This window comes from Desmodus rotundus, chromosome 11, assembly GCF_022682495.2.
Source record: "Desmodus rotundus isolate HL8 chromosome 11, HLdesRot8A.1, whole genome shotgun sequence".
In the NCBI taxonomy this organism is placed as follows: domain Eukaryota; kingdom Metazoa; phylum Chordata; class Mammalia; order Chiroptera; family Phyllostomidae; genus Desmodus; species Desmodus rotundus.
Window position 1 is genome coordinate 33,619,426 of NC_071397.1, and position 26,483 is coordinate 33,645,908.

At 32.1% G+C, this 26,483-nt stretch overlaps 1 protein-coding gene and 1 non-coding gene across 7 annotated transcripts in view; both read left to right on the forward strand.

Annotated features, from left to right (window-relative positions):
• The window catches only part of SENP6 (SUMO specific peptidase 6), a 112,060-nt gene that overhangs the window by 47,275 nt on the left and 38,302 nt on the right, over nt 1-26,483 (forward strand). For 3 of the 6 annotated variants that reach the window (XM_053913517.2, XM_024576679.4, XM_045184794.3), the window contains 6 exons: nt 429-449; nt 10,555-10,625; nt 11,121-11,263; nt 15,962-16,253; nt 22,154-22,380; nt 25,442-25,612. In XM_053913517.2, coding sequence (XP_053769492.1) covers nt 429-449; nt 10,555-10,625; nt 11,121-11,263; nt 15,962-16,253; nt 22,154-22,380; nt 25,442-25,612 — 925 coding nt within the window. Of the gene's footprint in view, nt 1-428; nt 450-8,340; nt 8,486-10,554; nt 10,626-11,120; nt 11,264-15,961; nt 16,254-22,153; nt 22,381-25,441; nt 25,613-26,483 lie in introns of those variants that run through there. The other 3 variants (XM_024576680.4, XM_045184795.3, XM_024576681.4) reach the window with 3 other exon arrangements.
• LOC112319377 (U6 spliceosomal RNA) lies at nt 6,686-6,789 on the forward strand. Its single transcript, XR_002976324.2, has one exon. It is a non-coding gene; the product is annotated as a U6 spliceosomal RNA (small nuclear RNA).

Here is a 26,483-nt window from a genome sequence, read left to right on the forward strand (position 1 = left end):
CAAAAGTTTCAACCTTAATTTTTTTTTTCTCTTATTCAGAAGCAAATAATCACATCTCATATTGGAACCATTAAAAATTCTATCACTTTCAGGAAATTGTATTGTTCTTTGAAGACTATTTATATAAACTACTCTAACATGTCCTCAAATGTTAGATGGTTAAATAAAGGTTTCAATAATTTTTCATATCTTTGTACATTCTTTTTTCTTCCTTAAATGTTTAGATATAAAGTATTTTCTGTGTTGATAAAAGTTAAAAAAAATTTATCTGACAAGATTCAGAACATAGTATGTAACATATATAATGTGTTTAAAACAAATTAATCACATTAGCTTTTTGCCTTATTGACTACAGTTACTAAACCTACAATAATATATCAAAAATGAGGTCTTGCCTCTTACATTTTTTTTCTTTTTCATGTTTTAAGCAGTCTGGACCAAAAGGAAAGGTAAGCTTAATATTGATGAAATTAGAGCATTGAGTATAACAGTAAATAGCAGATGATTTATATGCTTTGAAAAAATCCATTGATTGGAGTCATCATTGAAGCTTAGTAATTATTTTAATTAAAGGAAACATATTAATAGCACAACATGATACTTAATTTATGTGGGTACCATTTCATCATAATTCTTAGTATACATTTTTTCATGAGTGGTTATTATATATTTATACGATGTGTGACTACTTTCCTTTTAAAGATAGAATGTTTAAATGCCTTAGTAGTAAAGTTGATTTCAGTTCCATTATTAAAATCTTTCTTGTTATATTTTACACTTCAGTAGAGTAAGGGGGGAAATGGAATTAGAATACCTGAAGCTTGGAGGTAAAATTCTTAACAATAAATGTATTCCAATTCTGACCCAAAAATTTGTAACAGAACTTTATGATTACTGTTTGTTCCCTTGCAAAAATAATGGCAAACACATTCTTTAGCAGAAATGTTGCATAATGTAAATAACATGGAAACAAATTCATAAGAACACACATTTCTTGAATAGTGAAATGGTAGTGATTCTTCTAAAGCAAATGTCCACATGAATAGCTTCTGTGCCTGTTTTTTCTTGTTGTCCTGAGTTTCCAAAGCAGTTAATGAATCCTCCCCCCCAAAATGGGTTAACAGCCCTTGTATTAAATAAATACTTTCATGTAATTGGTGAAGGTCAAAAGAAGGGACATTCTGTGATTTTATTGACATAATTTTAACTCTATAATTTGTTTAAATGTATGGAGAAGGCAAAGAGTATAACTTGAAAAATTTTATAAAATGCATGAACACCAAGTTTCTGATATACAATTTTAAAGATGATCCTGTCAGTGGAAGATTTAGGCATATTTTTTAATTCTGAAATACTTCACAAATATTTCTTGTTTTAAATGAATGGGTTATGTCAACATTTTACTGCCTATCTTCTGGGAAAGAAAAATTATTTTCCCATGTTACCTACCTATTTTTGTTTTTGAGTGAATCATTATTATTTCAGATAATGATGACTCATTTTATCTCTATTAAGTTTTTAACTCATAGGTGACTTATATATGTTTGGGGAGGCTATTAATAAGATGTTTTTAATAAAATTTCTAAAGAATATATATAAAATCACTCTTATGTGATCATGTTTAAACAGACTTTTGTTTTATACAAATAAATTTGTTCCTGTACACTATACCATAGATAGATAAAATGTACTTACTGTTATATTATCAGAATAATATAAAGATGTTATGTTATTTTTTTATTTACAGTAGCCTTGGAGGATTTATACTAATTTTTCTCCCACTGTTTTGGCTTCTTATGCATATTTCTGTAGGGAAAATTATTTATTGATACATTCAGCACATCTTTCAATGACTCTGTGCCAGGTGCTCTTCTGGGAGCAGACAGAAATTCCTGCCCTCTTGAAGCTTGCTTACACACTTGTTGGAATAGTACTGAATAAGAGTCAGAGATGTAGAAATAAGTAACCAGCATTATCAGTAGGTACATGACTTACTCTAAAACGGGTGTGGTAATATTTGCTGAACTTTAAAGATTTGTGAGAGACAAATGAAATAATTATTTAAAACTGACTTATACAATGTAAAATTTGAAATTTCTGTAATACTGATAGCTACTGAAATTCTTTCAGTCTTTTGTACTAAGATTAATGCTAGGGGTAGATGTGCAGCAAGCAGCAAGTTTTTCTAAATACTTTGTAATGAATATACCTGAGTGATTTATTTGGTGGCTTAGTTACCATTAGGTTGAGGTTAGCCCATTTAATCCTTTGTATCCTTACCTAAAATTATTTTGTGTTTAGCTTTGTCAGAGATAATCTGAGAACTTTTGTGTCAGTAGATTTCACTTTTTAAATTTTTTCACATAAGCTTTTTCCCTCTGTGAACACTAAGCCACGTCTTTTTTTCTAATTTTTTTAGAGTAATAAAGTCCCTTAACACATGAGGGACAATAAATCTTGGAACTAAGTGATTTATTTATGAAAGAGATTGATTTAATAAGCAAAAGTTAGGTACTTGTGGAAGGTAATCTTTTACCTACGATGGTTTTTCCATTTGTACTATATTTTGGGCACAGTGAGGTGTGTCATAAGTGTAAAACTAAGCTGGAATAAATAATAAATAAATAACAATGTTAAGTTCCAGAGCTTACACACAAAAAAATTATTGCTAGTGGGTGACTTTGACAACTTGAATGACTCCAATTTCTGACTCATGGACACATGGGTTGTGAATTCAGTGTATGTGACAGCGCCAGGAATTTAGAATATTTAATCTTGTGTTAGAACTGTGTCTTTTTTTCTTGTCCCTACATAAAGAAGTCTATTGACCCTTATGAAATTGAAGCACATAGTGATTTTCAAATTAAAATTTTAAAAAATATTATTTTTATTGTAAAGAATGTGTGCATATTTTAGAGAATTTTGAAACAACAAAAAGGTACAAAAGTGAAAAAGTACAATGAAAGAATAAATGTGAAATACTAGAAGTATGTGTTTGAAAAGTGTTATAATTAGAGATTTTATAATTTTTTATAAAATTAAATTATTAGCATCTTTTTTAAAAAAGATTTTATTTATTTTTAGCAAGAGGGAAATGGAGGGAGAAAGAGAGGGAATCATAGATGTGTGAGGTTGCCTCTTGCACACTCCACCCAGAGACCTGGCCTGCAACCCAAGCATGTGCCCTGACTGGGAATCAAATCAGGGACCTTTCCTTTGGCGGGAAGATGCCCAACCCACTGAGCCAACCCATCCAAGGAGTTATTAGGATCTTGATGCATTTCTTTCTAGTCATTTTTCCTTAATAACTTTTTAATATACCTTACACATGTGGAGTCATAATAAAAATATAGTTGTGTATCCTGAATTTTCACCTAACAGTATGCTCTAGCATTTTTCCTTGCCATTAAGTCGGCTTCTAAATATTATTTTTAATGACTTCATAATAGCTTGTCTTGAAGATACATAATTTATTTACCAATTAGTCCATTTCTGGTGGTTTCTTACTATTACGTATATGACACAGTGATTAACAGCTTTATATATAAATTAAGTGCTTTCTATAATATATGGCTCTGGGCAAGGATTTTTCTGGACTACATTACAGACGTTTTTAATGCTTGGTACGTACTGCTAAATTGTTTTGCAGGGAGGTAATACCAGTATGTAATAGTGTTTTAAATTGTTGTTTCAAGGTATTTGAGAATAAAATTATATTCAGATGATAATTGTCTTTCTTGTAATTATAAGAGTCATCTGAAATGTTAATAAGAGTTAACCATTACAATAGGCCACAAGACTAATAATTATTAATAATAAGGTTTTTATTCACTTCTGATCAATTGGAGTATATATTGAAAAGACTAAAGTTTCATTCACAGTAGCAACTAAAATTAAAGATCTAGTAAGAAAATTAATGATAATATAATTTCTTTATAAGTATACGTAAAGAATATAATCTTAGGCATATATTCTTGGATTGTTATTTGATATTAACCTTAAATATTGCAAGCTTATATTTATTTACTTTATAATAATATAAATAGTGATATATATTACTAATTTATATATTATAAAATCCTTCAAGTACATTTAATGAAGTTTTAGTCAAAATTTCAGTGACTTCAAGAAATTTGATCAATTCTGAGGTTTATTTATAAATATTTGTTTAAACAAATATTTGATAAGAGCAACAGACTTGTTTTTTTTAAAGAAGAATAAGTGGGGGAAGAGAAGGATGGTTTGTGTTGCCACATAATAAAAGATATTATGAAGAAAACAGTGATTGAAAACAGTAGAAATAGACAAGGAAGTAAGACAGACTAGAGAGTCTAGGTATATTTAATTTCTAAACAGCCTCTATAATCAATAAATATAAGCATGTTTAGAGTGCCTTTCAGATGCCTGAATTATATTTGTACATTAACTGACAAATTAATATTTTGAATTAGTATGTAGTGGCTCTGCATGGTGGCCAGTGGTTCAGTTTTAAAAACATTATTATCCTTGTGTAGCAATATTTAAACAAATATTTAACCTCAAATACATTTCTAAATACATTCTGCCTTTTAGATATACACATTAAAAAAATTTTTTTTAATGATTTTATTTATTTTAGAGAGGGGAAGGGAGGGAGAAAGAGAGGGAGAGAAACAGTGGAGTGCAAGAGATACATTGATAGATCGGTTGCCTCTCACACGCCCCAACTGGGGACCTGGCCCACAACCCAGGCATGTGCCCAGACTGGGAATCAAACCAGCGACCTTTGGATTCGCAGGCTGGCACTCAGTCCACTGAGTCACACCAGCCAGGGCAGATATACACATTTTTTAATTTTTACTATTTATCAATAAGCAGGCTATGTTCTAGGTGAAGAACACAGATGGAAAAAACAGACAAAATCCTCGCTCTCCTATAGTTTAATTCTGATGGGCACAGACTAATAATTAACAAGGAAACATGAAATAGTAAGTTCTCTGCAGAGAATTATAATTGGATGATGTGATAATGATAGTATGGATTGCATTTTTGAGAAACTCTTTATGATGAAACTAACATTTATCCAAGGACTAAGTGAGGAGTCTGTCAAGCCATGATCATAGAGATGGCTTTTCCAGATAGAAAAGAGGTGGTACTAATATATTAATGCAGGAATGAGTGTGGCATGTCCAGAGAACAGAAAGAAGGGCCAATGTATCTGGAACTTTATTAGCAAAGTGGAAAATGTTATGAGGTGAGTCTTAGTGAGGTCAGCTAGGATCCATATTTTAAAAAGCTTTGTAAGGTAATCTGAAGAGTTTGAGCCTTTAGGGCATTTTAGGTAGGGAAGTGTAATTAACTGGTAAGTCTTGGAAATTAAAAAAAAATTTTTTATCTATAATTAATAATTTGACACAATTACACTATTCCAGTAAAATCTAGGTGTTGGGGTGGTGGAAAGGCAGAAGTAAAAGGATTCTTTAAGGCCTTTTCTTTGGAGGTGGATTGTGAGGGGTGGGGTGCAAGTAAAATAATTTTAAAGATCTCATCCTATTACGGAGGCAGTAAACTATCTTGCTTGAAAATGGAATCTTGATAACATTAATGAATAGAAATATGCAATTGGAATAATGGTCCAAAGAGGGAGGGTAACTATTCATTCGTTAAGTTAATGGTTGGAGTGTGCAATGAATAGCAATTGTCTAAATCAGTATAAATAGTGGAAAAGAGGAAACAAATACAAATATAAAAATTAACAACTAATAAAGCAACAAGAAAGGAGAACATGAAGCCTATTAGCTGTTATAATAATTGTGACCACGTTGAATAAATTTAATAAAAGACAAGCTGATTGGGTTAAATCCAACTATATTATATTGTGTACAAGAATGAGACAAAATAACAATCTGTAAGTGAAAGGGTGTTTAAAGTCACAAAAGATCTGAGTAGAATTTTAATAACAATGAGATGGCATTAAGAACTAGAAGCACTATATAGGATGAAGGAGCACATTTTATAAAGGACACAGTCTATAAGAGATACAACTAAATGTTGTCATAAAACTAAATATAGCCCTGACTGATGTGGCTCAGTGGATTGAGCACCAGCCTGCAAACCAAAGGGTCGCTGGTTTGACTCTCAGTCAGGACACATGCCTGGGTTATGGGCCAGGTCTCCAGTTGGGGGAATGTGAGAGGCAACCGATCAATGTATTTCTTACCCACTGCACTTCTTCTCCCCCTCTCCCTCCCTTCCCCTTTCTCTAAAAGTAAATAAATAAAATCTTTAAAGAAAAACAAACAAAAAAACCCTAAATGTATACCCCTAACATAAAATAAGCAAGAAGTTCTTGGTTAGAATATAACTGTGGGAGATTTTAATACATGTTTTTGAAAATTAGACAAGTTTAACATGAGTGTGGAATAAGAGATTTTAACTGTAAAATGAATACAGTGATTTATTTTACAGAAATTTACATTTTTGAGATCAGTTAGAGCACTGGGAAGATGGATTAAAAATGAGCTATCATTGAAACTAAACCCCCCAAAAGCACCAGCCCCTGGATCCTGGTTTCTAATACCACTCTCTATAATAAAAGTAACATGGAGAAATGGCTGATTCTAGGGAAGGTTAAGGAAAAACACAGAATGAATGGAGCATCTATAGGGTCAGAAACCAAGCAAATACTCAAAAAACAAAAGGGTACTTGCTTCGATAGCATATATACTAAAATTGGAATAATACAGAGAAGATTTTCATGGCCACTTGTACAAGGGTGATATGCAGATTAGTGAAGGGTTCTGTATTTTTGTAAATTTTATGTTATCTATATTTTACCAGAATAAAAAAACAAAAGAAAGGAATGAGGTCACATCAAAAGGACACAAGAGCCGACTGAAAAAGCTCCAAGGGCCAAAACTGAAACAATTGGATTATAATCTAAAATACAAAAAATATTCAGAAGTGATACTGGTATAAATGATTGAATAAGTTTATTTATTGAACTATCCTAGGATTTTACGAGCTGCACAAAATGAATTGGGGAATGGATAGCTGTTTACTAAAGAACTTTAAAAAATATGTGTACATAGTCCCCTCATCAGGAAGTGGATCTTAACTGTCCTCACTCCTTTTCTGGCTGGAGACTGACTTGCTTCCAAATAGGGGTACAAAGGAAAAATAGTAACTTCAGAGTGGAGAAACCTGGCAAACACTCTGCTATAGCCAAATGATCAAGGTTAACATCACCAGTGATAAATAATATTGATACCATGTACCTCCTGATATGTGATGAGAAGGGCACCTCTGTGATACTATTACCCCACACCCACAACTCAGTCTAATCATGAGAAAATCAGTCAGATAGACCCAGGTTGAGGTGCATTCTACAAAACAACTGATTAGTTCTTTTCTAGTGTCTAGGTGATGGGAAACTAAATGCAGTAGATTCTGGACTAGATTCTGGAATGAAAAAGATATTAGTGGAATAGCTGGTAAAATCTGAATAAATTCTTGGGTTTAGTTAACAGTAGTATATCAATGTTGATTTCTTTTTTGACATGTATGATGGTGATGAAGGTGTGAACATTAGGAAAAACTCAGTATGGGAATTATGAATGGTCTTTTAAGCTTTTCTGCAAATCTAAAATTATTCTAAAATTAAGTTTATTTATTTTTTCTTTTTTTAAGAGAAGGAGAAGAACATCAGTATGTGGTTGCCTCTCATGTACCCCCTACTGGGGACCCAGTCGGCAACCCAGGCATGTGCCCCGACCCGGAACCAAACCGGCGACCCTCCAGCCCACAGGCCTGAACTCAATCCACTGAGCTCCACCAGCCAGGGCTAAAATTAAGTTTTTTTAAAAAAAACTTTTAGGGCTGAGGCCTAACCTTTAATGAACAGAGCATTCTAATGTTAATTTAAACAATTCTGCAAAGAAGGGGAAAAAAGCTGTCCCAATTCATTTTATGCATCTTGTAAAATGTTGGGTCCACAGAGGTGAGATTTTTCTCTAAAACTTCTTTGCAAAACACAAACCCTCAGAAGCCCTAAAAAAAACTTCCTGCCTTGTAATGGCTTGACAGGGAAGCTTCTCTGTTTCTGCTTGGTTTGAGGTGGGAAAGAACTATCTACTGGGAATTTAAATGCTAGGCTTGAGCTTCCTTTCAGTTTGGAGTTTGAAATTTTAGTATCTGTAGAGTGATGAAACTCTTAAACCAAGAAATTAACGTAAAATTTGATTTTTTTTCACCTAGCAAAAATCTTTTTAAAGCTAAACTAAATTTTAAAGAATACAAGTTACTAATGCTGGAGTTTTTTAAATTCTTTTTTAAAGCTAATGCTTTTATACTGAAGTTCTTATATTTTTTCTATTAAACCTAAGGCATGCTTGTATTTCTGTAATTTATTTATTATAATACATTTTTTTAAAACAAAACTTAATTTGTCCTCTTTACATAGGGAAACATGAAGCAAATATTGGATATAGAGTGGCCATAATGTCTGGTATGTTAGCAAATATACATAATAGTTTATTAACATTAAATTATAATACATGATAAGGTCATGGATATTACATGATGTATTCAGTGTATTCATTTCCTATGCAGGACTCAGTGCACTTGATCAAATTGCAAAGAACACAGTGTATTAATGCAACATTTTCATCAGTCCATGCACATTTATGATTTATGGTCTCATCATTTATGTCAGTTGCTACTGAACAAAGCTGTGCTTACAGCATTCTACAACATATCTGTATTTTCAGGGGGGTTTTTGGCCACTCTAACTTACATTGTTGATAATCCTTGGTATTTAAGAATATCTGTTTCGTTGTCCACTATTTTAAAAAATATATAATGCACAGAGATTTTGGAGTTAACTGTAATAGTATCATCATACTTTACCTCAGAATTATTGCTTCCTTTGCATTTTAAATTTGGTATCTTTTCCAAAGTGTACAGTTATGAAAATTAGAGATTAAAAATTAGTTACATGATTTAAAGATAAGACAATATTATCTCCTCTTTAGTGTGAAAGTATGGAATATAAAAATAATACATTTTATTTTTAGCTAAATTAGTGTAGTTAGGAGCTGAAAAACCTACCTTTTTCATAGCACTAGTACTACCACTATCTCTAAGGCATTTTCTCATCCTCACAACTCATATCCTCACTAATATCAAAATTTTGGCAGGGTGGAAATTGCCTGTTTGTATCAAATGATGTTCCGTAATGATGAAAACACCAGTACTTATCAATATTAATGCAGTTTAGCAGGATTCAAATTCTGGCATTGTTATTTAATAGTTGTGTGATCTTGGGCAAGTTAGTTAACCTCATTGTGCCTCAGTTGCCTCATTTATAAAGTGCTAATAATAGTGTATGCTTTATAAGATTATTGTAAGAATTAACACAGTTAATGGAAGGAAAGCACTTAGAACAGTACCTGGCACATGATGCTCACTAATTGCTAACTGTTATTACAAATTCACTACTATCACTACTCTTACTGTTTATTTCTTGTGCCATTTTCACATTTTGTTCTCAATTTAGGTGGTTTGATCTTTAAAATTCGGTGTTACATCTTTACAGGAAACTTCCTTTAGAGTTTTTGTTTAATTAATTTGGTATCAATCACTAGTGTGAATGGATTTACAAATAATAGAATAACTTCATATTTTTAATTCCCTGGTTAAATAAAATTGGAATGTTTTTAGAAGCTTTTCTGTAGGATGAATAGTATCTAGCTACTATAGCTCTCTAGTCTATTGCATTTTGCAAATCTCCTTTAATGCTCCTATCCCACAATTACCTATAGGTTTTTTGCTTTCCCCCCAAATTAGTGTATATTTGGACTTACATGGTTAATTTTAGGACCCATATTTACTAAGGATTGTGTTCAAAATTCTGAAAATCAATTATATATGAAGTCTGATAATGTAATTACTATATTAAAAATATAATATATTCCCTATATAGTAATATTATAAGACTAAAATACTCATTCCATGATTTCTGGTTTTATACATAACACTTTTTGTAGTGACTTTGGAATTCTCCTCAAGGCCAATATTTTATTTACGGTGTATTCTTTTATTTATTGGTTTGTTTTTAAACAACTAGAAGCATTTACAACAAAATTGGGCAAATTGAGTATTATTAAGCTCAGAGGTATTTTTACCCAACAAGTGTGTAACAGTTAAGTATTACAAGTTATTTTGTAATATGGTTTTTATAAACTGATTATGAAGCAAATTCCAAAAGAAAAATTTTTATGTTTTGTGCATTTGGGGAATAAGTGTCTAACTTTCTAAAGTGACTACTTTGAAAAGAGAGTTATTTGGATGCCTGCTATGGGCTTTGATAGATTGACAGTCTAAATAAATGATAGTCACTGACTTTAGGGTTCTTATAATGTATTAGTAAGTTTTAGTATATTTGTGTAATATAGGTTTATTATTTTTATAGTATCATTTTTATATAGCAAAGAAGTTACACTTTGCTTCTAATTTTTTTCCTTTTGAACAATGTTTTTTCTGTTAGAATAAAACCATATAAATTTCCTTTTATAGGAAAGAATACCCACCTCATGTCCAAAAATTTGAAAGTAATCCTGTAAGGTTAGGTCGGCCCCAAGGTGTTGGTAAGTGTGTAGTTTTATTTGTTACATTCTTAAAGGATTTTGAGTAGTTGTATGACAGGTAGATATAAAGGTATGACACTGGCTTTAGAATATTCCCAGATATAATAGAAATATTTAGAAAACCTTTTTTTATAACTGATTTGAGAATTTATTGTAAATGAAATCATCTTGAAATGGTTACACATTCAGTTGATTACAATTTGAAATCATTATATTAGCATTTTTGTTAAATGCAGATCCAAATATTAACTGGGATTTATAATTATAATTTATAATTATAAACATAATTATAGCTTCATAATTATGTTTTGCTAAACTATGTTATAATCTTGTATCATGCAATTGTCTTGACTTAAAGTTCCGGTTATTCTTTATTGTACGTGTTGAAACATTATTTTAACTAAAAAATTTTGATGATATAAATTAGTACTTTTTCATAACAAGGATCATGAGGAATTTATCAAATTTAATTTTGTTTTTGTCTCCTTCCTTTAGATCGTCTCATGAAGAAAACAGAAGAGTCTCAATCACACTTGGAGTCTGAAATTAAGAGGAAAGTATCACAGAAACGTCACAGTACATATCAGTCTACATCTCCTCTGTCTCCTGCCTCAAAAAAGTGTTTAACTGATTTAGAGGTGGGTAGAGAAATTATTTTTTTGTTGTCAATCAGATGGTATTTTTAGTACTTAATGAATTTTAGGTGACCTTTTCTCATAGGACTTGAAGAGAATCAGAAAATTTATTTAGGCAAGCTTTTCTGCCTTTACTAGGCCATTTTTTTTTAACTATCCAAGATCTAGAATATGTCTTTTTCTAAAAAGAATGTATCAGTGCCTCCCTTGCAACATACTACAAATAACTGCTCTCAACCAGAATTTTCTTGAAATAATTTTCAGTGTACAGTAAACTAAACAAAACAAAACAGAAAGGGTATTTGCATATCCTTTTTTTTGATTCCTCGGTTTTTCACATTTGCTTTATTATTCTTTCTCCCTCTGCCTTCTTTCCTTCTCCCTTGCAACATACATGTCTGTGTATTGTTCTGTACCATTTGAGTATAAGAAATAGGCATGATGCTTATTTATAGCTAATATTTTAGTGTGTTTCTTTAAAAGAAAACGAAAACTGAAAAAGGACATTCTCCTATATAATCAGATTATAACTGTCAAAATTTAAAAATTAACATGGATTCAAAATTACCATGTAATTCATACACTCCATTCAGATTTTACCTAATGTTCTTTATTAATATAGGATCCTATTCAGGATTAGATGTTACATTTAATTGCCATTTTCTTTAGTCTTTTTTAGTCTTTTCTTGTCTTTTATAACCTTGATATTTGTGAGAAGTATCTGTGAGAAGACTAGATATTTCTGAGGAGTATAGATCACTTTGAACCTTGTGTTGGATTTGTCTGATGTTTCTTCATGATTTATACATTTTTCAAGAATCCTCAGGTGTGTTGCTATAATCTTACTATTATATCAAGAGGCATACAATGTTGATTTTCACATTACTGATACTTTTACCTTGGTTAATACAAGGTCTGTCCAGGAGATATCCAGCCATGTAATAGGAAAAATAGAGACGTTTATTGAAGAAGATACAAGATAAAAGAAACATTGTACATAAGACAATGACGCCTCAGTCCCATTCAAAGTAGACACCTTGGGACCTCACATACTTCTCCCAGTCACCATCGGCTGCCCCATCACGTTTTCCTGAATCTCATCGACAGTCTGAAATCTCTTCCCTTTCAAAATTGATTTTAGTTTTGGGAAAAGTCAGAAGCCACAGGGTGCCAAATCTGCGATGTAGGGGAGCTGAGTCACCTGGGTGATTTGATGTTTCCTCAAAACCTCTGCACAAGATGTGATGCATGAGCAGGCACGTTGTTGTGATGAAGCTGCCAAACACCAGTTGCCCATAGCTGTGGCCTTCTGCATCATCCGAATAGTTCTCGCAGAGGAATGTTCAAGCTTAATGCAAAATTGGATGGAGATTTGTTGCTCCACTCACTCAGTCATTTTGAACGTGATGGCCACACAGCTCACATGCTCACGCTGACTAGTACAGTGAAGTTGTGCAAACCATTCTGGCTTTGTTAACAGTGGCTGGACTTTTTCTGAACAGACCTCGTGTTTATGCTTAGAAACTGGCAAATAGTATGTGATATGTAATTTGGATGTATTTTATAAGTCTTTTGTGGATCTTTGTTTTCCAGAAGAAATTATGCTTAACATAAAATTGTTGTGAATTTGCATTGCTGTATTTCATTTAAAAATAATGTTCTCTCTTTTTCTTTTGGCAAAAGGCTAAAATATGAGTGAGACCATCTGTCCCCTGTTTGTATCCAACCAGTTGTGTGCATAGTTTAGCTGTTATCTATGTGTTCAAAATACATAGGATGCTATTGAATGAGCTATGAGAAAAATAATTTCCTTATACCTATATTTCACAAATAGCATAAGAAGAGTTCTCTCATGTACTGTCAGAGAAAGAGACATCTTTTCTTTTTTTTTTTTTAAATAACCCACACATCCTGTGGTAATGACCTGATGTTTTACTAAGTTCTTTTTTGGCCTGGTTGCAGCTTGGTTTTCATAATTTTGTTATCTAGGGTAGATCCTGGAATAGGGAACATGGTATAAGAGAAGGGCTTTGTATTGGTCATGTTAGGCAAGGTAAACAATTTTTTCGTCATTTTTTTCACACTTAAAATAGGGGACCAGACTAGAAGAGTGGCCCTTAGACTTATTTTGCTTGTGTGCTTTGTATATATTTTTGAATTATAAATTCACAGAGAAAAAAATGTATAGAACTTAAGCATTCAGTTAAAAGAATTTTGATATTTATATATACAGATGTAATATTTTATAGCTATCCCCTGCCATTTAGTATTCTTGCAAATACTTGAAAACTCCTGTCACTTAAAAGATTTAAAAGAATTTTAAACAACTGTGTACTCTCTTATGAATTTTTAAGTTGACTTTGAACATTTTTCATCTAAAGTCTAAATGGTCTCACAGAAAGTAATAGCTGACACAGTAAAAGGAGTAACTTTTTAAAATAAAATGCTTAGGTCTCCCTTCTTATATATGGATCTGGTAGCATCCAAATACAGTAAGTCTTAATAGTTACCATATCATTCTGTCATATGCATTGTCACAACAAATATTTATTCACTTAATTTCCTGTGATATGAAGCTCAAAGCATTAAAAAAAATTATTTTAGGTTATTTTATTTATTAAAAACAAAAGCAGATCATAGAAACAGATTAAATGGATAGTTGCCAGAGTGGAGGGGGGATAGGGATGGGTGAAAAAAGTGAAGGGGAATATAGTCAATAATATTGTCATTGCACAGTGACAGACGATTACTAGACTTAGTGTGGTGATTGCATTGTAAGGTATCTAAATGTTGAATCACTATATTGTGCACCTGAAACTGATAAAATATTGTATATCAGTTATACTTAAGTTTTAAACAAGAATACAGTATATAATATATATAACATACAAAAATAACTTTTATAGATTAAAATTGTATATTGTTGCAATTACAGTTTGATAAGTATTTGGCATAAAGTTATTTGAAATGCATCTTTTTATTAGGGATATTGACTTGTTCTTAATTACTTCATGTGTCTATGGAAAATATGGTATATACTGAGACTCAACATCTATTCCTATGTTTCTTCTTATAGAAATAAGTGCTGAGGAAACTTGTTCACATAAATAAATGCAAGACCATGGAAAGAATTGTATTATAGTAGTTATCACTCAATTCCTTGAACTTCTTCTAAATTATATGCCCCAAATTGCATGATACTCTACTGTCAAAAAAAGGTTTTTTTAATCTCAAAACCGTAACCTAGATTAGGCCTTCCTTAAAATATTTTGGAAGCACTATCTTAGAATTCTATCAATTATCTTGCAAAGTTTTTGTTAACCAAAACTTACAATTAATTCATTCTTTTTTTTTTCAACATTTAAAATTATCCTTTGGTGGTATTTTTTTTTTTTAAAGATTTTACTTATTGCCCTGGCTGGGGTTGCTCAGTGGGTTGAGGGCTGGCCTGCAGACAGAGTGGTCACTGATTGATTCCCAGTCAGGGCACATGCCTGGTTGTGGGCTGGGACCCTGGTTGGGGGCGTGTGAGAGGCAACTGATCTATGTGTCTCTCACACATGGATGTTTCTCTTCCTGTCTTTCTACCTCCCTTCCCCCTTTCTAAAAACAAATAAAATCTTTAAAAAATTGAAAAAATAATAAAAGTTTTACTTATTTTTTAGAGAGAGGGGAATGGAGAGAGAAAAAGAGGGAGAGAAATATCAATCTGAAAAACAGCAAATGCTTGCATGTGCCCCAACTGGGGACCGAACCCACAACCCAGACATGTGCCCTGCAAAGTCACTGGAATCGAACCAGTGACCTTTCACTTTGTGCGATGGTGCCCAACCAAGTGAGCCACACTGGTCAGGACTCTTTCTTTCTTTTCTTTCTTTTTTTTTTTTTTAATCCTCATCCAAGGATATGTTTATGGATGTGTGTGTGTGAGAGAGAGAGATACAGATATTGATATGAAGGAAAAACATCAGTGGTTGCTTCCTGTATGTGTCTTGCCCAGGTATCAAACCCACAACCTTTTGGTGTATGGGACAATGCTCCAACCAGCTGAACCACCCTGCCAGGGTAGCGTTCTTTTTTCTTTTCTTTTCTTTTCTTTTCTTTTCTTTTCTTTTCTTTTCTTTTCTTTTCTTTTCTTTTCTTTTCTTTCTTTTCTTTTCTTCTCTTCTCTTCTCTTCTCTTCTCTTCTCTTCTCTTCTCTTTTCTTTTCTTTTCTTTTCTTTTTTTTCTTTCTCTTCTTTAAGGTGTAGAAGAGCACTTGTGGCAGGAGATAACCTTGACATCAGAAGTATAATCATACCGGTTTTTGGAAAGGTTATATGTAGAAATTGAGAATAGATACTGATTCCCTTAAGATCATTTGTGCCCTGTATGCTTTTGAAAATCTTTAGGTAGCCCTTGAGTCATACAGTCTATTTTGGAGACTGCCGCACTAGAAGATCTCAAAAAATTTTCTCAGGATTCTGATACTAAATCCTAACTCATAGGGCATATTCCGGATTTATTTGTGGTGATGATGATGGGGGGGAAAGAGTTAATTTTGAGATTTTTGTATTTGTTATTTGATGTTGAAATAAAATGCCAAAGTCTTATTTTTTTTTGGAACTTAAGCTTTCTGAACAGTGTAAATGTTGTCCAAAATGTGAAAAAGAAAAAGAAATTCAGACCAAATGCCAAAGTTGTGGTATTCTTTTTCCTAAGGATTTGCAAAGAAATTGCAGACAAGCTGTAACTTTGAATGAATCAACCGGACCATTATTAAGAATGTCAAATCATCAGAATTCTGGAGGACAGAAGTCACAAAACATAACGGTCAAGAAGTTTTATGGCAACAGTGTGGGAAAGGTCCCAATTGATATTATTGTGAATTGTGATGATAGTAGACAGAATTATTTACAGACTAATGGGAAAGTTGTTTTACCTAAGGCAAAAGGAGCCAGAATCACAACCCTGAAAGAAAAGAAAACAAGCCTGTCAGAACTAAATGATCCAAGTAAGTGTTTTACTCCCTTTGGTATTACTTATATGAGTCCAGTATTTTTCACATATATTTTAAAGTGAGCATGAGTATATTTGAGAAGTGTAATTTTGATTTGTAGCTACTTGTGTCAATTATGTAACACTTTTTGGGTAGATGTTTAAAACTAACTGTTTTCATCCTTTACTTCATAAACAACAAAAGCACAGAACTTGGCCCCAGTCCTAAATCAGGTCCAGTTATGCCCATCTTCCTAACTTTGGTCTGGTTAATTTAATCTCTCTGATCTGTAAATAAGGATTCATTTTCCTCATTGACAGTATTTTTGAAGCAGTGAATAAAATAACATATAAAGTGCCTAGCATAGCCCAATAAAATATTTTACAGGTAGAAAGGACTTTGAAAATTAATTTCCTTACCACTTTCTTTCTCCCTTAAATCTTTTTTCCTATCTTTAGACACATGTGCGTGTGTGTATATGGAATGCAGTCCTGTTATAATAAGTAGCAAAAGATTGGAAACGGACTGGTTGAAAAAACTATAGTATATGTAGTTGTGAAAGAAGAGAAAGTTGTGAGATAGTATTGTTTAAGTGATTTCCAAGATCTGTTAACAAATGAATAAAAGCAAGGTGAATATCAGAGTGTATATTTTGCTACCCTTTATGAAGTGTGAGAGAAGAATGTAGGTTTTTTTTTTTTAAAGATTTTATTTATTTATTTTTTAGAGAGAGGGGAAGAGAAGGAGAAAGAGAGGAGAGAAATATCAATGTGTGGTTGCCTCTTGCATGTCCCCTACTGGGGACCTAACCTAACCCAGGCATGTGCCCTGACTGGGAATTAAATCGGCAACCCTTCGGTTTGCAGCCCACGCTCAATCCATTGAGTTACACCACCCAGGGCAGGGTTTTTTGGGGGGAGGAGTTAGTGGAAAGATATATCAGAAACTGATTTTAAAAATGGTTGGAAAGGGAGGAAAAAGTAAGGGAATTAGAGATAGAGGCTAGATGTCTCCAAATATACTTGTTTTATAGATTAGACTTTGGAACCATACAAATGTTTCATATAATTATAAAAGAAAATTAAAATACAAGTTTTTGCTTTGATTTATTTTTAGTTTTTTTTTAATTATTGATTGATTTTAAAAAGAGAAACATCAGTTTGTTGTTCTACTTATTTATGCATTCATTGTATGTGCCCTGATCAGAGATTGAACCTGCAAACTTGGCATATCAGGATGATGCTCTAACCAAGTTACCTGGCCAGAGCTAAATTGCAACTTTTTAAAAACAAAATCAAAACTGAAATGAAATAAGTGAACATTATTATATATCTGGTTGGTGGCTTGAATACACAGAAGAATTATTTCAAATGGATATAAATTAAAACAAGATTGTGGCTGTGCATTGTAATGTGAGATATTTTAAGGTCAAATGGTACTATAAAGAAATCCTAAGTATATTCAGTAATATTGTTATTAACATTATTGGTATTGGGATTTTTAAATACATTGATAAAATATAAGCAATTATATTAATGTTTCCAGAAACCAACATTTTCAGTATTATAGAAAAAGGATACAAAAGTAAAATGAAAGAGATGGATATCTCGTAACTTTACATTTAAATCAGAGCTAATTCGAACAACTTACTCTATATTTCCTCTTAGAAAATATCTGTTTCCTAGCTTTTCCCACAGAAAATGCCTAGAAACAGTAAGCAACCCTCATATAGAAACAACCCTAGTTCCCATATTTGTGTATTTGAATATCATATCCCACTAAAAATACCCAGAGCCCTTCACAGAAATTGCTAACTCAAGGTCTAGAGCATGAATGTATCAATAAACCTACATCGTCTAGTCATACTGGGAAGCATGGAAGCTGTCAGAAAGACAAAGGAACTAAAATGAAAGAGCTCCCATTGACCAATGATGGGAATACTAGGGTCACAAACAGAGACATAACTACTATTTTTTGAAATATGTCAAATATGTTATAATCAATCAGTTTATAATGATATTCCCTAATTTCACCCAAAAGAAAAACTCCACTGGTTACTTTTGGAGATTGCTTAAGGTTCCTAATCATTACTCTGAAAACTGGTAAATAAAGAGGATAAAATTAAGCTTTTTTTTAAACCTCAGAACTGTCAAGTTCTATTTTAATTCATTTCCATATAAAAAACTTAGCCCATACTAGTACATTAGTTTGTTTCTTAAAACACAGTTTAAAAGATGCTTTGTAATGCCTGTGTAGTTTATACCTTTATTATGATATGATAATGTTGCTATTTGATAAGTATTTTATGATACATTTTATACCAGTGCAATATTAAATATTGCTAATATCATTTGGATATTTTCTAATTGTAAGGTTTTTATTAATTGTAAAGTAGGGGAAAAAACTCTCACTTAGTAGGCAGTTACTGTGTACTGTTTCAGAGCCAAACTTCATATAGGAAATGTAACATTATGAGGAAGTTACCAATATGATGGGAACTGGAAGTTAATTAGGCTAAGTTGATAAGTAACAAATCAAATAAATACCATGTCTCTATCAACCATGTATGCTGATAATACAAGGAAATAACTTCATGTGGTCCTTAGGTGTATTAAGCAGTTCACTTTTCACAGCTTAACTGTATCAACCATGAATTAAAACCATAAAACATAAATTTGTTCCCTTGTGCTCAAAAAAAAATTAAAAACTTAAGTACTTCCCATTAAGTATAAGAAAAAATATGTTCTATTTTAAGAACATGTCGTATTTATAATAAAAGTTATCGGCCCTGACTGATGTGGCTCAGTGGGTTGGCTGTCATCCCGAAAACCTAACTGTTTGCTGGTTTGATTCCCACTTAGGGCACATGCCTGGGTTGCAGGCCAGGTCTGTGGTCAGGGGTGTGTGAGAGGTGGTCAGTTGATGTTTCTCTCACACGTCAATGTTGCTCTTCTCCTTCCCTTCTCCTCTCTCTAAAAATAAATAAATAAAACCTTCAGAAAAAAAAGCTATCATTTATTGCATGCTTATATTCCCTGCTTTGTGATAAAGTTTTGTACTCAAATCTATTTAATTTTTACAATCATGTGAGGTAGGTACTAATATAATTCCATTTTATAACTAAGGCAATGTTAAGGAGATTGAATAAATAATATATACGTAAGGACTATTGGAGTGTAGATTTTAAAAGCATTTTTTCAGCCCTGGTTGGGCAGCTTAGTTGGGCAGGGCATCATCCCAATATGCCAAGGTTGTGGGTTCAATCCCTTTTTAGGGCACATACCAGAATCATCCAGTGAATGTCAACAAATTGATGTCTGTCTGTCTCTCTCTAACCCCCTTCTCTCTCTCTCTCTCTCTCTCTCAAATCAATAAATAATAAAAAAAGAAATAAAAGCTTACTTAAAATTTTTTTTTCTGGTTCCAAAGTCTGTTTTCTTTATATTCTTAATCATTCTTAAATTTGTATTTCTAATAAAATAGTTTATTATGAAGCTTGTGTTGTAGGTGGTCAAATAATAAAATATGCAGTGTCTCAGGTAATCATAAATTCTGCTTAGAAAAATGAAGCATGTCCAGGAAGTAGAGATTGATGATGATAAGTTGTCAGAAAGGGTGCTATTTTAGATAGGAGGTGGAATAGGCACCTTTGATAAAGCAACTTTTGAACAGAGCCCAAAATGAAAGAGGATGATATGCTGATATTTATGGGAACAAGTTTGGAATAATAAGTATGAAGACCCTGTATTAGTGTACTTGGTACCACAGACTGAGTGACTCAAACAACATAAATTTATTTTCTCAGAGTTCTGGAGACAGGAAGTTAAAAGATCAGGGTGTGTTCTGGGTTTGTGTGTCTGTTGAGGCCTCTCTCCCTGGCTTGTAAGATGGCTGCCTTTCTTCTTTGTCTTCACATGGCCTTTCTTCTTTTTTTCTGTGCATGCGTGGAGAGAGACCTCTGGTATCTCTCCTTTTTATAAGGTCACTGGCCCTATCAGATTAAGGCTTCACTTTTTGACCTCATTTAACTTTTTTATTACCTCCTTGTAGGCCCCATTCCCAAATATAGTCACATCAGGGATTTAGGGCTTCAACATAGAATTTTGAGGGGACACAGTTCAGTTTGTAACAGACCCTGATGAAGAATTTTAAATATATATTAAAAAATATATTTTATGTAGAATTAAAGCAACTATGAACCACTTTTTAACTTTATACCACCATATTTGTACACTCTTTATTTGTTTTGCCAATATGGTGGCACTGAGTACAACTCTCATTTATTTTAAATTAATAAAACAAGAACTAGTAGTACAGGCCTACCTGGTGCAGCATTGGGACTTTAAAATAAGTTTTTGATATAGAAGATACAGAAGTTTCGGTGTCCCTGAAGCATCATAAAAATAATTGTAGGTAAAACACTAGGCACTATGCTAAGCCTTTTACATACTCTTATGTTCTGTGACAGTCCTTTGAAATAGGTAGTTATTGTCTTCAGTTTTACAGAGGAAAAGGTGAGCCAAATAGTGAGAACGTGGCAAATAAAACCCTAACTTAAATGTTTGTAAATCTGCTTAGACCATCTAATCTGCCCTGTTGTGTATTCTGTCAATAAAATACCAGTTCTGAAAAAGATCCATTTTAAGCCCTTAAGCATTTGCTTTTGAGACTGTACAGCAAAATAAAAATACAGTAAAAAAGATGCTGAGGGGTTATACCTCTTAGGGACACATATAATACCCAAAAAATATTAACTAAGCACTTATGTGTAGATTTCTAAAAAAGAAAATTGCTCCTAGAAATTTATGCATTTTTCAACAGATGATTTTTGTGTTTTTTATTCTTGTGCCAGCCAGGTACTGTTTTAGACTTATATAGCAGTGGACGAGGCATAGTGAATGTGTAGTGGGGAGAGACAAATGAGCAAGTAAACATGCACAACAAAAATATTTTGAATCACTTGATGTGAATAAGCAAGTGCCCATGTGCTTACTTTAAATTGGGTAGTCGATCGAAAAGGGATACTTCAGCTAATACTTGATAAGAAAAATAGAAGGAGTTAGGGAAATTGCAATCCAGACAGGAACAAGCTTGCAGTATTTGAGTAACAGAATAAAAGGCTAGTTTGTTTGGAGTATAAAGTAGGGAAAATGCAGTAGTATAAGAAAGTTGGAGAAGTAGCCAAGGGCTAGATTATGTACATTTATAAACTAAACAAAGAGGAAAGAGTTAGGATTTGACTTAAGTGCAGTGTTGGTGACTCTGGGGAATCATGATATAGAGATGGGTTTGATAAGATTTAGTAAGTACAAAGGATAAGAGTAAATTACCTTCATAATGTCTTTTCTTATCCATGCTTATTTTTCAATAAGGTTAAACATTAGATGCTAGTCCAAGTTCTCCTAAGGACCAGTTATGATTTTAGTGATTTCCTAAAAATGTGGAATGTTTCCTAGTGTGGTCACATGACCACATAATTTTAGTGATATAAAATTATGTGGTCATGTGAAGTTTTACATACATTTAAAAGGCATGCTATTTTGTGAACAATTTGTATGCAAATTATGGTCATACTTTTGCTTTTTGGAATTTTGAGATAGACCTTCTGATTAAACATTTAACTTGTGTATGCTTCTTTGTGTGTGGTAATGGTGGACTATAGAATCAATTTCATACCTGTATGTTGTAAAAACAAGATGCCAGATCTTATGCTTTCTTTATTTCTAATTATTTTCTAAATTTAACTTTTTGTCAGTTAGAGTGGATTGTATCTTCATTTGTTTTTATTAATCTCATCTGGAAGAGATCCATACCAAATTTGGTATATTCTCCACTTTGATAATATGTTTACATTTTTAATATTAATATATATAATGCCAGAAATGAACTACCTGAAGTATTTAATATTTTTATAGTCATCTTGTCCAGTGATGATGATGATGACGACAGGACTAACAGAAGAGAGAGTGTATCTCCTCAACCTGCTGATTCAGCGTGTTCTTCCCCAGCACCATCCACTGGAAAAGTAGAAGCAGCACTAAATGAAAATACCTGTAGAGTAGAGCATGAACTAAGAAGCAGTCCAGCAGATTCAGAGTTAAATACAGTTCCGTTGCCAAGAAAAGCAAGAATGAAAGATCAGGTACTTTTACACTTATTGGCATTTATTCAGATTATGTCGCCCCTTTGGGATGCAAATATTAGTTTAGAGGGTAATTTGACAATGTTAATAGAAAAAGATAAATTATTCATTAAGTAAGGCTTAAAATACCACTAGGAAGATTATTTGGAAGAACATTCAATTAAATTGAAGTTTAAAAGTGTAAAATGTCCATGAGGAGGAGACAATATTAACCTTATCAAAATGTAAGCATAAACAAGTGTACTTGTATAATTTGGGGACAGGGAGAACTGATTTTAACTTGGGTGTGTTTAAATATATTTTTCTACTGTATTGTATTTTCCTATATAAAATTTTCAAAATGTTCAGGTAGAAAAGATAAAAATTATGTAAGTTCCAGAAAAGAATATTTGTAATGCAGATGACATACACTGTGTTAACATATGTAATAGACTAAGAACTCTTAAAAGTTGTAGGAAAAAAGAAAATGAAAAAAAAAAGAGAAATAGTCAAACACATAACAAACTACCATGTGAAAAGTGCAAATTAGTAAGGCAGTATACATTAAGGAAAATGAAATATAAGCATATATATTTTTAATTTTATTGTTATTCAATTACAGTTGTCTGCCTTTTCTCCCCATCCCTCCACCCCACCCCAACTGAACCCACCTCCCTCCCCTGCCTCCACCCTCCCCCTTGATTTTGTCCAAAAATATAACCATATTCTAAACAGATTTTCAAAATTAATACAAAATCAATTAATACATACTGCTGACAAGAATCTGAGGAAAAGAGCACTTTTGTAATTTGCTGATGGAAAAGAAAGTTGTCGTGATTTTTGGGGAAAGCAGTGTAAAAACACCTATTGAAAAATTTTAAAGGTATACTGAATGACCAACTAATTAATTTCCTAGACTCAATTTCAAAGGAATCCTCCCTCCATAGTATATAAGACTGTATGTATAAACATGGTTGTCGGCATACAACTGCATATGAAATAATTGTCCATTAATATGGAAATCAATAAATTATGATATAGCTACACCATGGACTGTTATGCAGCCACTGACAATAAAAATTAGAGCTATAGCAGTGACTTAGGATTTCTACATGGTACTGTTGAGTGTGAATACCAAGATGCAGAAATATGCATATTTTCTTATTTTTGTAAAGACTATTTTTAAAAATAAGAAACCTGTAAAAATTATATATGGTTTACATATACATGTCAGGGATTACAGGAATATAGATAAAAATAGAAAATTTACATACTTAGTTGTTAAGAAAGGAACCATAAAAAATTAAAAGTTAAAAGCAATTATAAGGATAAAAGAAAATGGATTAATATTTTTAATATAATCTTGAAGGATGCCTTTCCAAACATCTCAGCACAAGCAGTAGTAAAATGAAGAGATGAATATATTTGATCAAAAGAAAAGTACAGAACAGTATACCAAACATCATAGACATAATTTGATAGGTAAATGCAAATAAAGAAAAAATAGTGAAATGTGTGACAAAGAGTGAGTTGGTCCTTTATATATTTTTAATTTCTTATAAAGTAAGAAATAGAAGCCAACTTTAGACAAATAAGTAATGAAAATGAATAGAGTTCAAAAAGGTAGTATTGAAAATGAAATTAAAACTACATTTTGTTAACTATCATCGCTGAAAACTTTGGAAGTACAATAGTATCTCATCTTGATTAGGGTTTGGAGAAATGGAATGGTGGGTGTGTAAATTGGTAAAATAACTATGCTGGAGGGCAAGTTGGTAGTAATTATACACACCAGGATTTAGCAGCAAAAAAGCTTCTTGGAGAATAGTGTGTAATGGAAAAGGTCAGAAAGAACTCAGATGTCAGCACAGGAGAGTTCAGTTAATAAATAATGGATTTCCTATATGGAAGTCTTTTTTGGTGAACAGTTCTCAGACTGGCACACTGAACAACTAGGGTTCCTCAGAGATCTTTCAGAGGCTCCTTGGGAGGATATGGACTACCCCAGTTCTAGTCTCAGTCTCTCTACTGTGGATTCAGCTGGAGAAGCTCTTAAATTATCTGTTTTATTATTGAGCTAAAACACATCTCATTTGAAGAAAGAATTCTAAAGCTAATAAATGTTCTTAACCTCTCTGATAGGTTTCTGTTAATATCTAAGAAAATAATTTATATATGATAAATCTGTTAATGAGCCTGAAAGAGCAATTAACATGTATAAATGTGTTTTTGTTTTAATATTTTCTCCTATGAAACAGATCACAGAAATGTCTCTATAGGTGTAATGAGAGTAGGCCTATCTCTGTGCATTGCATATCTTTCTCTTTTTTTTTATTAAGGTGATGTTTTATTCTCTTGATAATAATGAAGTTTTAACATTAATTACTTTTAATTTAAATTATATTCTTATAAAATATTTGTATTATGATTAATTTGCATTCAAATTTGACTGAAATCTTAACAAATCAACTAGTTTAAAATTTTTAATATTTAAAAAGGAATCATTTTGTAATGTAAATAACCATTTCTCTAAATTATTCATTTTCTCTAAAGAATTATTCATTTAATCCAAGTATAACCACTACCCTATTACTAGCTAACTTTTATCCAGTATTTTACTGTGCATGAAGCGCTGTGCTAAGATGCTTATAGGCATTAGCTCTTTTGAGTAGATACTCTTATTCTTCATATTTTACAGTTTACAAAACCAAAACTTACGGAGTTACTATTAAGTTTACAAAATTAGATCACTAAAAGATGGTATAGCTGTGATTTGAAGCCAAGCAGTCTGATTCCCAGAGTACCATTTCTCACTGCTGTGCTGTGTTCTGAATTTTAAGTAATAACTATCTAAAATATAACTATATAAAACAAGTTTAATATTATACATTAAATAATATAGAAGCTTAATATTATATAAAATCAACACATTTCTGCTTTATCTAACACTGCTGGAGTAATGTAAATCTTACATTTTGATCATTACATTTCTCATATTGGGTCTTCTTTGCATATATATAGTACTTAGTGTGCAGCCTTGTTTTAATAACTTACTAAGTGAAAATTATTTTTTCTTTTTCAGTTTGGTAATTCTATAATCAGCACACCTCTAAAGCGTCGCAAAGTGATTTCTCGAGAAACTTTAGTTGATCCTGTATCTTTAGGCTGCCCAAGTTCCTTTGACAGTGTCATTTTAAACTGTCGAAGTATACGAGTAGGAACAGTCTTTCGGCTATTAATAGAGCCTGTGATTGTAAGTACATCCTTAAGCACTCATTGTACTAAATGTAAGATTAAAAATTCTCTGACTAAGGCTAATGTGTAGTACTTTAAAATCTGTAAGTTAAGTATTAAATTTAACAGAATATTAAAATAATTTAAAGATTTTATATTTATTTGTGTATATAACTAATTATAAATAGCTCCTCACCTTAAAAATCAGTGAGTAAAAAAATTTATCATAATTCAGTGTTCACCATAGTGACATATTCATTGTAGGAAGATACTTGGTATTTTCATTGAGTCAGAAAACTCTCTAAAATATTAATCTTTTGTTAAAAGATATGTTAATCTTTTATTCTTATGCCTGCTCAATGTGTGAAAAGGGTATTTTAAAGAACATAAGGACAGAAAGAAGAATCCAAAAATTTGGAGTCTGCAGAAAAATGTCTTATAGCACTAAGACTCCTAGAAATAGATTACTGGACTACAGTAGCCACCCAAAAGGCACTAGATAAGTTCATTGTCCACAAAACCCAAATGACTTTCTATAGTTCTCTTACTGTTATCTGTCATTCTTGTTTTATTATTATTTTACTGCTACCAGTCCAATTCAAATGTGCATTTACTCTGTGAAACTTAATGTAATCTTCTTAATTAGCCTTCTGGTCATCATTTTTCTTCTTTCTAATATGTTCTATGCATTGTTGGTAAATTAATCTTTGTTTAGCACTGCACTTATTTTGTAAGACTTATTTTATAATTCCTTAACTTGGTGTGCCTGACTATCCATTTCTAACCTTTCAAACTCTGTCTTCTAGTATTGTTCTTTGTACATGAAGCAGTATCAATAAGAAAACTTTGTATCATATCAGGAAAGTTAAATGGTAGCTGTGTTATTTATA